Below are 15,063 nucleotides of genomic sequence, written 5' to 3' on the forward strand. Positions count from 1 at the left end.
CTGATAATGTAACCACATTGTCACAACACAAAACTAGATGGGTGATAATGTGTCTGCTTAGAGAGGCCCCGTCCACACCCTTGGATTTTGCATTGAGCAGCCTAGGGAGAGATAGGAGCTAAAACAGCAATAAAACTGAGTAACATTGTAAAGTAAAGGGTTAAATGATCTTTGTGTTAGAATCACTAAGGGATAGAAATGTGAAAATTTTCTTTCATGGGAAAACCCCTTTAAAAGCATAAACAAAGTTTGGATTCACAATACAGAAAGGCTACAAAATCTTTCTGTAAGGCTACATTCACACACATGTATGGGGGACGTATATACGGCCGACATACGTCCCCCATACACTTCTATGGGCTCACGGCACCGTACGGCTCCATAGCCCGTAGAAAGATGAGACATGTTCTATCTTTCTACGTGATACGGCGCCATGCGCTGTATATGCCTATGGAGAGCAGCGCTCATCTCCTGCTCCTCTACACGGCGCGGATGTATGCCCGCTGTACTACGGTACGGCGGGCATACATCGTGTGCATGTAGCCTAAGGGTGGTTTCACACTGGTGTTTTTTTCTTTTTTTTTTTAAATCTTCGTGATATATCACTGATACCCTACTGAAACATTCTTTTCAATCGGTTTTTTCACACAGTTTATTTCACTAATCAAATGTTGTCAGTGAACACAAAAAGAAGCGGCTCTAAACTGATCACTGTAGAAAACTGAAATGTGAAAAAGCCTATTGAAAAGAATGGGTCAGTAAGGAATCAGTAAAAAAACACTGAGGCCAGGAAGGGAAAACTAAAATAGGTTATGTAAGTGTCCGTATGCCATGTGCCAAAAATTACTGATGTGAAAAAAGCGCCAATGTGAAATCACCCTTAGGCCGGCGCCACACAGACAAAGCGCCCTGTGTGGCGCCGGCCTTATACGGTTTCTCTGTAGAACCCACTCCTAGTTTTGGCTTGGAAATACTGATGCTCTCAGAAGAATACTGCCATGTGAATGTGGCTTTATTCTGTTACAGCATCATGTACTTTATTCCCTGGTACAGTATAGAAATTATAACTTGGTCCAGCAAAAAAACTAACAAGCACATTTTTAGAGCTGGGTAAGGCTTCATTGCGGGATCAGACATTTTCATTGATACCATGATGACAACTGCACAACCTTTTGATCGCTTTTTATTAAAGTTTTTTTATGAGATATCATAATACCTGTGCAGAATGATATATAGTTTTATGGGGAAAGATTCAGGATTACTTTCCATATTGTGTTTATATCTCTGAGTGACCCTAAATGTACAGTAGGACTGACCTCTGACGTGTCAGCATTGTGAGAACAGAAGTATTAATGAATAAATGACAAGTTGTACTAAATCTTTTAGCACAAAACCATGGAATTTGTTAAGCATCATGTAAGATGCTGCCTGCAGATTACACCTAATGTCCATAGTGACAGGTAAAGGGTTTCATCTGTCATACAAGACACAGAGCAGAGAGGGGATTCTGTGACTAAGCCCCTTATATCATCAGAGCTGCATGTGGCGACACCTGCTGGTGGCAGAGGGAATGGCTGTACATGCTCTCATGTGTGAGAAGCGCACAGTGTGGTCTCATGTGTGATTCTTCCCTGTGTAGCCTCTCATAGCACATATGACCGGGATGATAACGTGTGGGTCACTACCTGTTCATGTATCACTGTGACAATACAGCAGCCTTCCCACGTCATATGCTCCAGCCACACATACATGCAGGGAGCACGGGGCCGCATGGTGGCGCTGTACGAGTGGTATAACACAGGGTTAGGTGGTCTCAGTGACCCTCCTGCGTCCTATAACCCGAGCTTAGGGGTCCGCACACTAGTGAGCTGAGGGTCTCTTCTGCTGCAGTATAGGTGCATAAAACTAAAAAGAATCCTTATCATTGTTACAGTCACCCAGACAGGTGTGAACACATCCCTATCACACGTCAGGCGGCAGCTATATGTAAATGACGCGGTATATGTGAGGGTAACTTTCCGCCAGTGTGTACGGAGCATGTGTGGGGCTGTGCCAGCAGCCGGAGACTTGGCAGCGGGAGGAGGGTGAGGGGGGCGGCACTGAGCTGCACACGCTTCTCTAAAGTAACGAGGAAAGTGCTGGGGCCGGGGAATGACGCACGGCGCTCAGCCCTGGAGCACTAATGCGGAAGAGCTAGAGAGCGGCGGCTGCTGCTGCTGCACGGCGGGAGCTGCACTTCCTCTCCCGCTCTGCTGAGTGCGGCTGCACAGCCGGGGATGTGAGGCTGCCTCCCCTCCGCTCATACCCGCCGCCGCCCGCCGCTGACTGCTGGGATGCTGCACATGCCAAGCTGCCCAGCTCCTGAGTATGTCCAGTGATCACCTCAACCACACACTGCAAGACGCTGCATTCAAAGACCTCTTCCTGGTGAAAGGTACCGTACCCACTTACCTCCGCTTATAGGCTGGGCACCTGCCATTGGCACACAAAATTTGGGTCCATCAGATGCATGGCATCTAAAGTTCTCATACTTTTTGGACCAAGTCTCCCATCCAGAGAAGGGCAGTGACAATGTGCCTGTGCTTAATGTGGCATATATGGACAGGGAAGCAAATTGTCCAAAATATGTGAAAGCCTTTGCCTAGCCTTAGGCTACAGATTATGGGATGTATATTTGTCAGTAGTCACATTCATAGCCTTAGGCTAGAGATTATGGGATGTAGTTATATATCGGTATTACACTCCTAACCTTAGCCTGTAGATTATGGGATGTAGTTATGTATCAGTAGTTACACTGCTAACCTTGGCCTGTATATTATGGGATGTATTCTGGGGATCGGTGGGCATACATCAGCATTGCCCCCCACCCCTGTGTAGCCTATTACTGGCTGCTGTGCACGGTCTGGGGGCTGCCGGGTGCTGGCACCATGTACAGGGGGGCTAGGAAGACTTGTAAGAACAATGGAGGACTGATCTCTCCTAGTAATAGGAGTTTGTCATATGTCCGGTTAGTCATACTGCTTGTACACACAGCAAAGAGTTAATGAGGAGAGCTGCTATCCGCTGTGGTAACGTACATCCATCGCTATAAACAGGGAGTAACGTGACGTGTGAGGGTGTAGTGTCTGGGCTCGGAGGGAGCGTATGACATAATCACACAAGAACTTTGGGCTGGTTGTTTTGTGTTTCTCACTCAAGTTCATAGTTTGGGTGAGGTTTTAGGCGGAAACTTACCACAGAATTTCCAGACTTGAGACTGCGGGAACACTTTGATGTTCTGTTGGTAATTGGGAGGACGAATGTGCCTCCCTCTTCAGAGAATCCTCCCCCGAGTCTTGGTAAATTTAGAAGAAGGGACAGCTCTTGGCACCCTGTCCATGTACCACCTCGCCCCGGTGAACTCTGCGTTCTAGGAAACACTGAGCGCACTGTACTTTGTACGCCTGCCCAGAGGCTGAGGATAACAGAGATGGCTCACGCACTCCGGTTTTTGTGACTGGATTGTTTGGTGAGTGTTTAGTACAAGGTGGTGACCGTCTCTGGGATCCGCACACTCTGATAGAATGTGGCGCTGTGTTCTATGCACAGGGGTATTGAGTTATTCAGAAAATAGTTATGACAATACATAATCCAGCTAATCTGGCATGTGACTGTAATCCACTGTCTGGCAGATTAATTACCTGAATGGCACAACAGGACAGGGATGGGGTTAGGGAGGCTGGAGAATGTGGTTTGTAGGTCCAGTACAGGCTTCCATATTCTAAAATATCTTCAGTATATGTTATCATGTATGTATCCTACTCCAAACTGCTTAAATCCCAGATAACCCGGCGCTTCTCAGATGGTGGGGCCTCACTGAGGCATTGGTGATTAGAGAAGTGGTAGCCACAGTATTTTCTGGCACAATGTCCCAGGACCATCCAAACAAAAAACCTGAGGTCTTGAAGGTGCCTAGGAGTCCTTTGATCGCATAAGCAGCACTGATACGCCGTGTGGTTTTATCTTTTTGTCCCCTCCTTCTTCATTTCTGACCAGTAGCAAGGTCCCCAAAACTGGCTTGTCGTCATATCCCACCCTGCTGTCCCTCACCGATAACCTGTCTGCTAATTGTATCCATTTTTTAATGGGATGAAATAGCATAGTCAATGCTGTTCCCTTCTGCTCATAAGCTAATGTACGGATAGCACATACATCAGGTGGCCTCATTTGCCAACCGGACCTAAGTTGCTCAATTTCATTGCATTAAAACTTATAGCAAAAGCTGAGTGTTATACGGAAATAAGAGGTTACAGAATCCCAATAAGGGCAGTCCCTGGGTTACGTACAAGAGGTTCTGTAGGTTTGTTCTTAAGTTGAATTTGTATGCAAGTTGGAACTATATTTTATCATTGTAACACCAGCCAGAATTTCTTTTGTTCTTGGTGACAAAAATGTTGGGTTGTCATAAGAACAAGGATTGACAATAAAGCTTAATTTTAATTACAGACACCTCTGATCACTGTATAGTAGGGCTAAAGTACAGTAAATTACCAATACCCAGAGGTCCGTTTGTAAGTAGGTGACTGCCTGTAGTTCTAAATGTGGGTATCCTGGTAGATTTGTGTTCTAGGCCACACTATGATGGTGATGGGCTATGCATTGAAAGGATTGTCCAAAGCTGAAATCTTTCATGAGGTTGGATTAAATTTAATATTATTTGAACACATCTTTGGTGTCCATGTATAACCATCAATTCTTGTGCTGCACCTTTAAAAGTAAAAATCCACTGTTGCGGGTTCAGCTGACATAGTAACAAGTAGAAGGTCTAAGAGCCGGTACTATCGTGAGTCTGAGTAGTTAATAAAGTGACCTGACTCGTGGAGCACGTCTTTATGATGTCCATCAGTCTTCTTACTGAGACTGATAATATTCCCCCCCTCTAGGCCCGGTTTGCCCACTTTCAAAATCTTTCCCCTATTCCCTATTATTAGCCTTTGTAGAGTTTACATCACATCTGTGCTTTAGCCTTGCTGTAAGCCTCTGATGTAGAACTGTATTCTCATAGTGGAGGTCTTTAAGGACTACTCTTCTCATGGTTTCAGCTGGATGCTGCAGATGTAGTACTTTGTAGCAGTAGGCATTAACTGAGAAGACTATAGAGCAGTACTTCAGTAATACTTCAATACTGCATTAATACAAATAATAAAAATGGTATTGGGATTGGCAGTGTCACCAGTAATTCTACAAAGGACTGTACTAAACTTAGAAAATGTGTCTTGGTTGCGGAAAGTCTCTGCTGAAGTCGATGTTACAGGAGTGCCCCGGAGTGACCTGCTGTGAATGGAGAGCCGGACGGATTACTGCATTTACTCCACTCAACTCTTGCTTTGTAGACCTGTACAACCTCTATAATAGCAGTGGTTCCCATAAACCCCCCACCCCACAACAGTAAACAAATAATAGTTTTATGACTTTATTGGAGTGTAAGTGTTGTCATCTAAGTACAGACAGCGTGGTCAGACGAGAAGGAAATGATTGAAATACTTGTGACTACTAGTTCTCCTCGGAGCCGTGTCACTTGTCCTCATGTAGTCACAGTGACCTGCTGTGCTCTCTTGTTTGCTGCACTTTCCTAGTAGAGTCTGGCAGTATATTGTAGTATTTCCCCATATCAGTTCTCTTTCTAGTCAAGGGTTGTTCAGAGAAATATGTGTAACTGTAGACTGAGGCTGTATTCTAACAACCATTGCCACTTCTCAGTCGTGTTTTTCAATGTCAAGATTCATTCCATGTGGTATGTGATTTTATTTTTATTTTTCACTGACTCCATCTCACTGACTCAATTCATCCAATGAGATGGTGTTTGTATGTCGGATCTGATGCCTTTTTTGGCTCTGCTCTTAAGAAGTTGCGTCTGTTGTTGCTCTATAGTTGCTATAGTTTTCAGGGACAGTAGAAGTACTGAGCTGTGGTTTGCAGCCGATCCAGCACTCTTACTGTTCTACAGATTAAAAGATTCTTATGCAAAGCAAAATAAATACCTAAAATTCCTGCTGCATACTACTGATCGACTTAGATTGGGGACTGGTAATTTTATCCAGACTAGAAGGGTCTTGCCTCATGTAGTCATCATCAACAAGAACAGCAGTACACACAGCAAACTGAGACTGGTAGTACAGGGCGCGGATGATGGGCGTGCAGTGGCACACGGCACGGATGATGCGCAGGTCAGTTGCACACGGCGTGGATGATTGGAGTGCGGTGGCACGCGGTGTGGTTGGACAGCGTGCAGCATAAGCTTTTGGCTTCAGGGAGGATAACCAGTCACAATCTGTAAGGTGCCACGCAAAAAATTTGAACATATCATTCCCAGCAATAAGACCATAACCTTTGTTTTGTTTTTGTTTTTTTGCTTGAGAAGTGTTAACGTGAAAGCAATGCTGCCTGGTATCTCTTTTGAGGCTGATATTTAAGAAGTGGAAGCAGATAATCTGATGTAACTATTATGATGAGAATTCTTTAGATTAATGTCCTCTTCTGCGGGATGTGTTGTGCATACAATACATACATAACTAACATTGTATCTGATCCTTCAATCATAAACACATATTTTCTGTGCTAAGAACCTGCCTAACGCACACGTTTTCATGTATTCAGAGGTTCATTTTGCTTATGAATGTTGTGACTAAATTCCTGACTTTAAAATATGTACTTGCCGTATTGGTCGCCACACAATGATTGAAGATGATAATACTGGTATTGCAGACGTCTCCTAATTTAAAATGGTTATACATGGGCATAAAAAGTTGGTTTTATTAAATATGATTTAATTTACTAGTGTAATTGTGGATACAGCTCAATGCTCATCTCGCAGTGTAGGAAGCTCCTCTTCCACCATTCGGGTATCTTTGTCCTCTGTATTGGGTGGTGTATCTGGCTCTGCTCATAAGGAAAGCCACAGAAAGAGGCCTCTTGGAGGCGCTCAGCCAGCCCCCTGTATCCTGTCATAACATTAGGACAGATTCACAAATTGTTTCCCATAATGTAAAACAGGGCCCATTATTTCTTATGATTAACAGGTAAATGTATCACATCTGTAAAGTAATACAGCAGAAAACTGACCTTCCTCCACTAGCCACGAACATCTATGTTTAGTTGCATACTAAATGGGGTTTTTTCTTGTCTTTCAGCTGAACTGGAGTTTGTGCAGATAATCATCATCATTGTTGTTATAACGGTGATGGTGGTTGTCATCGTCTGCCTTCTGAATCATTATAAACTCTCCACGTGGTCCTTCATTAACCGACAAAGCCAAAGCAGAAGACAGGAAGAAGTACTACAGCCGGTGAGTACCAGCACTATTTCGGATGTACATTACGGGATACACTTGTGGCCTTGCTCATTTTACTGGCTGTATGTGGGCCAGGAAACACATCCTTGTAGTTATATTTCCCACCTTGTGAGTATGGGACAGTGCAACTTTAGTCATGCTAGAACGTATAGATTCAAGGTCACTTTCATGGTGTTTGGTTGGGTTGCCTTACAGACACTGCCTTAGGACCATCTACCTGGGCTCGAATATGGACCTATATCTTATTGCCTTCAGCTTTGTCGTGCAGATTTTTTATGGGAGGCCCCACAGGAAATGATAACACTACTTGTAACATTATTTGTTCCAATGTAATGACCCACAGCATACCCCATTTTAAGTTATTGAGGTTCATCTAGTGCTGATGGTATTAGTTGTTTTCTTCATGGATCTGCTACTATGAAGTTCTGCTTGAATTCCATGTACTGCTTCTTAATGCACAGTCATGTAGAATATTCGGTATTACCCAGAGAAGCATATGGCTACTGATAATGCATATACAAAGTTTATTTTAAGGAAATTGCTTTTGTTGGTGCTATTAAGGTTAAATTTTTAGGCTTCAATAAACAGCTATAACAGTTATTAAATGTGTCTGTAATGAAGCTTTATTGTTAATCCTGATTCTTATGACAATCCAACATTTTTAAAATCCAATTGTTACAGAGACCAAAAAAAATTTGGCTGGGGTTACAATTGTAAAATATACAGTTCCGACTTACAAGATAGGGTCTGTAGGTTTGTTCTTAAGTTTAATTTGTATGTATGTAACCCGGGGACTGCCTGTACCCATGCTGGAAGGTTAAGCCCCCATGGCTCTGGGCCTTGGGTCCCCAGCAGTACTGCACCACAGAAACCATGGACGCCATGCAATAACGCACCATGTGCACACTTCTTGATTGCTCACCATTTGTGAATGCTAATTTCTACTATTCACTCTCCTTACATTATTACTTCTGTGCTGTTCTTTTATCACTTGAGCCCAGTGATCCCTCCAAATTCTCCAATGTTACTTTACTGTACAACCATACAATGAAGCCTCTTACCACAGACAGTGACGCTGACATAATATTCGTTTACAGAGGTTGAAGAAGATACCTGAGATACTTGTTTTGTTTTCATCATTTATCATTCCCTTTGCATTTTTCTATTATGACAGCAAAAGCAGCAGACATCAGACTTTTCCATGACCGTGCACTTGTAGAGCTGCTTCTGGCACTGAGGTTGTACATTGCTTTCTGTGATGGGCGGCATGTGTCATGTATGACCCAGACAGCTGACTGCACATCGCGCCTTTGCTCTCTAGGCTTCATGAAAGGCATAGCTGTAGGAGGTAGTCAGCTCTTATTAGGACGGCAGTGGACAGGATTTTCTGGCGCTCTAGGGGTGCCATTCTGGTGTAGCCTATTGCACAATGTTACTTGTGTGCGTGTTTGTCATCTTACCAGGCATTTAAGGACAAGATTTAATCTCTGAAAAAAAAAAAAGCTTTGTCTACAAATAATGTGGCAGTTCCTCAACTTCTTTTTACAAAATCCTTTTATAAATAAGGGTCCATTCATCAGTTTCCATCAGATTTTTGTTCACAAATCGGCATCTATGCATCAGTTGTACTATCAGCAGTATAAAAAAAAAAGGCAACTGATGTGAACTCTGTTCCCAAAAAATGTGTTTATTGGCAAAAGTAACTGGAACTGCACTGATGGTTTAATAAGTTGTAGATCTCTGTCCTTGGTAAATGAGGACAGGAACTGCTCAGTTCTTTATACGGAGATGGTGTTATTGTTTAACAAAATACTTAGAATAACTAATGTTTTGAAGCATTTATTTTATATTTTAGAAACAAGTAGAGCAGGTGATGATAGTAGGTAAAGCAACTTCTCTGCATTTTTTTTCTGCTCTTCCTCCTGTAGTGAACAGTATAATTGATGATTGTTCACTTCAGACAGATAAGGATACAAATGTTTAACTCTTTCCATACCTAGAATATCTGATTAACTTTCCCTGTACTGCCTGTGAAGAGTTGTCATTAGGCACTTAAACCTGTTCCCTTATCTCTCAGCTGTCAGTGGATACAGGACAGAAATCTGATTTACACAAACCTCTTAAATGGTTTGTTTCAGATTAATGGCTTATCCGAATGGTCCCGAATGTCCCGACATGCTGGAATGACTGCCCCGAACGTCCCGACATGCTGGAATGACTGCCCCGAACGTCCCGACATGCTGGAATGACTGCCCCGAACGTCCCGACATGCTGGAATGACTGCCCCGAACGTCCCGACATGCTGGAATGACTGCCCCGAACGTCCCGACATGCTGGAATGACGGCCCCGAACGTCCCGACATGCTGGAATGACGGCCCCGAACGTCCCGACATGCTGGAATGACGGCCCCGAACGTCCCGACATGCTGGAATGACGGCCCCGAACGTCCCGACATGCTGGAATGACGGCCCCGAACGTCCCGACATGCTGGAATGACGGCCCCGAACGTCCCGACATGCTGGAATGACGGCCCCGAACGTCCCGACATGCTGGAATGACGGCCCCGAACGTCCCGACATGCTGGAATGACGGCCCCGAACGTCCCGACATGCTGGAATGACGGCCCCGAACGTCCCGACATGCTGGAATGTCGGGACGTCTCTGCATTTTTTTCTGCTCTTCCTCCTGTAGTGAACAGTATAATTGATGATTGTTCACTTCAGACAGATAAGGATACAAATGTTTAACTCTTTCCATACCTAGAATATCTGATTAACTTTCCCTGTACTGCCTGTGAAGAGTTGTCATTAGGCACTTAAACCTGTTCCCTTATCTCTCAGCTGTCAGTGGATACAGGACAGAAATCTGATTTACACAAACCTCTTAAATGGTTTGTTTCAGATTAATGGCTTATCCGAATGGTCCCGAATGTCCCGACATGCTGGAATGACTGCCCCGAATGTCCCGACATGCTGGAATGACGGCCCCGAACGTCCCGGCATGCTGGAATGGCGGCCCCGAACGTCCCGGCATGCTGGAATGGCGGCCCCGAACGTCCCGGCATGCTGGAATGGCGGCCCCGAACGTCCCGGCATGCTGGAATGGCGGCCCCGAACGTCCCTGCATGCTGGAATGGCGGCCCCGAACGTCCCGGCATGCTGGAATGGCGGCCCCGAACGTCCCGGCATGCTGGAATGGCGGCCCCGAACGTCCCGGCATGCTGGAATGGCGGCCCCGAACGTCCCGGCATGCTGGAATGGCGGCCCCGAACGTCCCGGCATGCTGGAATGGCGGCCCCGAACGTCCCGGCATGCTGGAATGGCGGCCCCGAACGTCCCGGCATGCTGGAATGGCGGCCCCCGAACGTCCCGGCATGCTGGAATGGCGGCCCCCGAACGTCCCGGCATGCTGGAATGGCGGCCCCCGAACGTCCCGGCATGCTGGAATGGCGGCCCCCGAACGTCCCGGCATGCTGGAATGGCGGCCCCCGAACGTCCCGGCATGCTGGAATGGCGGCCCCCGAACGTCCCGGCATGCTGGAATGGCGGCCCCCGAACGTCCCGGCATGCTGGAATGGCGGCCCCCGAACGTCCCGGCATGCTGGAATGGCGGCCCCCGAACGTCCCGGCATGCTGGAATGGCGGCCCCCGAACGTCCCGGCATGCTGGAATGGCGGCCCCCGAACGTCCCGGCATGCTGGAATGGCGGCCCCCGAACGTCCCGGCATGCTGGAATGGCGGCCCCCGAACGTCCCGGCATGCTGGAATGGCGGCCCCCGAACGCCCCGGCATGCTGGAATGGCGGCCCCCGAACGCCCCGGCATGCTGGAATGGCGGCCCCGGCATGCTGGGTTCAGTTCCATTGCTCAACACGCCACAAGTTTTACTGACCAAACTTGTGTATATGTTCATAAAAAGCTTTTTAGCCATTTTCCCAAATCCTCATAGAAAACTATAGTAATTAGTAAAGTATATTCACTTTACCTATGGGCACTTTTCTTTCATTGTGAAATATTAGCCACGGATTCGGTGCTTCTGGTTCGCTAACAGTTAATGGAAGGCTCAAAAATTGTCAATAGCCAGAAACTGAGTCAACCCGTTGAAGAAAAAAAACTTCCAAAACGCAGGGTAAAAACTTGCACTCTTTTGGAGGAAGTCTCCTCTTAAAAAATAGTGTTTCTTTGACTTTAGAATATTGATTGATTGTATTGTATCTATTAGTATTTCTGCCCCTACCACGGTGCTTCTTAGAGAATAAATTATGTAAAAATATGAACCGACCGTGGATTTGTCTGTCTCAGCTATTTAAGCTTGTATAGACAATGCTAGGCAAAAGCTATCCTTAAAGTAAATCTACCATTTGATTTGATGCATTATGAAGCAAACATACCTTCAGAATGCTGTAGTGGCACTGATGCAGAATCCTATCTTGTTTAATCCCTGAACCAAGTGATTTTGCTGAAAAACAATTATAAAATTATGATAATTAAGCCCTGTCGCCTCTGTGCCTCGCTCTGCACTTTTCCTCTCACATTTGTTATGCACTACTCAGAGAATGATGAAATAACTATGTTGTGCCTGAAAGGCAGAAGTAATCAATCGCTGCACCATCCCCCAGCTGCTGTGTATGAGTGATCCAGCTCAGGTTGATTTGTCCAGTCTGGACCGGTTCAGGAAGTTCCGTGTGTAATGTGTTCATGTGTAGGCACCCAGCTTTCCTGAGGTCCTGAATGTTAATTGTTTTTTCAGCAAAACCACTCAGTTCAGGGATTAAGCAAGATATGTTTCTGCATCAGTGTAGCTACAGCATTCTCAAGGTATGTTTGCTTCATAATGCATCAAATCAAATTCACCCATTTGTGATCATTTCAATTTTGAAAAATTTAATTTATTAATATTGCAGGCATAGGCTGAAAACTAAGCTATTCCCTCTTAAAAAATGGGAAAAGGAAATTGGAAAAGTATCTAAGAAATTCTGGAAAAGTTGTTACAGAGAAATTTCTTGTTTGTCTATGTCCTGGAATCATAGAATGTTGCAGTTTAATTTAGTGCATCAGATATATTACACCGCTAAGCTACTCTATAACAGGAAATTGAGAGAAAACTCCGCTTGCCATCGATGTGCGGAAGAAGGAGCAGATTTTATTCATGTAGCCTGGTCCTGCCCAGAATTGGGGCTCTTTTGGAGAGAAATGAGTTATCCATATCCCTACCCGGTTCACTTCAAGTGGCCCTCCTCTGTGTGCATGAATTAAGAAGGCATGCATGAAATTCTATTACTGGCTAGACTAGGAATTGCAAAAAAATGGGGCAGTGCTCAAAGCCCATCTTGTATGGAATGGATTGAGATGATTCGAAAAGTCAAAGCCTGGAAAAGGATTAGCTACCTGAGAAGGAGGCATCTCCATTCTTGGAAGAAGATCTGGATGGTAGGAGGGCAAAGGTTTCAGGAACTCTGAGGAGAACAGACTCCCCTCCCCCCTTTTTTTTCCCGCTTCTCTACGCTGAAAAAAATCAAATGGTAGATTTCCTTTAATCAGCTTCTATACAGGAGTCATTGCCAAGTGGTTATCCCGCAACATGCACCATCTCTAAGTTGGCGCATCATACATAGAAATTGTTTCTATTTCTATATATGACAAATACTTGCTTGTTGCTAGCAAACTGTGTGTAGATCATCTGGAGATATTCCCCTGGCAAATTCTTATAAGAATGAGTCAGTAGGGATGGGGATGATGGCGCTAGATACGCTACATGCGGAGCATGGAGTTCGCTGTTGGCGTGTTATGTTCTCCTTTTATAGTAGTGAGGTACAGCAGTCTGCCTTATCGTCTCATCTTTATAGCAGGAATCTTGCCAAGTCGGCATTTTGTGCTGCAAGAGTTATTAGAGCTTTTGGCTCATGATGTTTTTTCATTTTATAATAAAATCCTTTTTACATAAAACATCTCACTATTGATCTTTCTGCAAACAAGTGATTAAATATCTTTTTACCCATGGGATGCAAGATACATGGTTTGAATATTATTGTAGGTAATATTTTCTTTATTAAGCACCCAAAAATAATTTACAGAAAATATTATATGGATGCCATGCAATGCAGAGGATAAAGGTGGGATTATATGAGCAAGTGGCGCCCACTAATAAAGCTAGTCATTTCTTGTTAGTTGTCATGAGCAGCTGCAACCTGAAAATTAATGGCAAATTATAAGCATTAGGGATAGACACCAACATAACTCACATGTACAGGTACAGCCTGGCAAATACATTCATGGGAAATACAAGCCATAGCTGCAGCCGCTAACAGGTTACATGTATTTGTACATACAAAGGAGATTTTTGCCATTGTAAAAATGTACTGACTCAAATTCATGTGAATAAAGCACTTGGGGTCTCCTGTAGCCTCTGCCTGTGTCTCATGTTTCTCTCACTAAGCTACTTCTTCCCTTTTCTTCCCCTTCTATGCAATTGCCCATATCAAGCTGTAGACAGTGTTGGGTATTGACCCTGGTGAGCCTTGTAATTGTATCTTTGTGTATGCTGTTAGTATCAGCAGAACTATAAAAATGCATTTATATTCCATGATTGTAGCTGGACTTGGAGCACTCTCATGCACTTGTGTGAAATATTTTCCCTGTCCACAGCACAGCCCCTCCTGAGTAAGAGCAGTGTCAGGCATCTGGTTAGATGAGTGAGGCTTTATTCACAATTCTCATGGATGTGTGCTTTATATGATATCCAAGTGGATGGGGACTTAATAGCAGATTTGGGAGAGGTAGATGAAGAAAGGAGGGGACCTTTCCTATAATAATAATATATTACAAATATATTACACAGACATTTTTTTTATCATTTGTTATCATTAAAAAAAGAAAAGTTCAACAAATTATAGGTGGAACGGAAACTACATATTATGCAAGGAGGATACACCCAAAACTAGTCTTTTTGATCCTTTTTTTGCATCATTTAAGTTGTCTTACTCCATACAAAAGTGGCTACGGCTAGATACTTTTTAGTTCATTCAATGTCCTCTTTTATGTTTCTGCTGCAGAATGTGAGCCACTCTTCTTGACATAGCGGCTGTAATTCAGGCACACGGCTAGGTTTTCACGCATGGCTGCTGGTCTTAGACTTTGCCATTGCATCTCTACTGTGTTCAAGTCAGAATTTTTAATTTTGGTTCTTCATAGCCATTCAGATGTGCACTTGCTGTTTTGTGTGTTGTCATTTTATTTATAACCCAGTTAGCCTTTACAAGCAAATGGCAGGATGGGCTACTTTATCTTTTATACAGTTTTTGGAAGCACGTTTTAAGCAAAATGTGAAAATATCTTGGGTCTTTTGCTATACTGTTTAGTATCCACTCATTTTAAAGGGAACCTGTCAGTTACACTACTACACTGCTATTATACAGCCGTACAACTCTCTATATTGTAATTTCCCATACCTGAAAAGGTCATATTCTTTTGGCTTAACAGCGCCTCCAGCTTCCTAAATGACATGTTCTCTCTTCAGTGCAATGAATGGTCTGTTATGTCACCCCTCACTCTGGAATTGACAGCTGGCTGTGTGTGACTGGTTGAAGAGTTTTCCTGAGGAAGGGCTGAATGAGTGGGTTGATAGAGACGCTGGCTGTATGTGATTGGCTGAACAGAAATTCGGCTCACCCCTCCCTCAAAAACTCTCTCCAGCAAGGGGATTGAGCTAGATGCAAAGCTGAGCAGGAAGGACAT

General features: G+C 44.3%; 1 protein-coding gene across 2 annotated transcripts in view; it reads left to right on the top strand.

Annotated features, from left to right (window-relative positions):
• The window catches only part of LDLRAD4 (low density lipoprotein receptor class A domain containing 4), a 175,357-nt gene that overhangs the window by 144,866 nt on the left and 15,428 nt on the right, over positions 1–15,063 (top strand). The window contains exons 1-2 of one of the 2 annotated variants that reach the window (XM_072152281.1): positions 2,119–2,434; positions 7,170–7,324. In XM_072152281.1, coding sequence (XP_072008382.1) covers positions 2,368–2,434; positions 7,170–7,324 — 222 coding nt within the window. In that variant the 5' untranslated portion in view covers positions 2,119–2,367. Of the gene's footprint in view, positions 1–2,118; positions 2,435–7,169; positions 7,325–15,063 lie in introns of those variants that run through there. The other variant, XM_072152280.1, reaches the window with a different exon arrangement.

The sequence above is a fragment of the Engystomops pustulosus genome, chromosome 5 (genome assembly GCF_040894005.1).
Source record: "Engystomops pustulosus chromosome 5, aEngPut4.maternal, whole genome shotgun sequence".
NCBI lineage: Eukaryota > Metazoa > Chordata > Amphibia > Anura > Leptodactylidae > Engystomops > Engystomops pustulosus.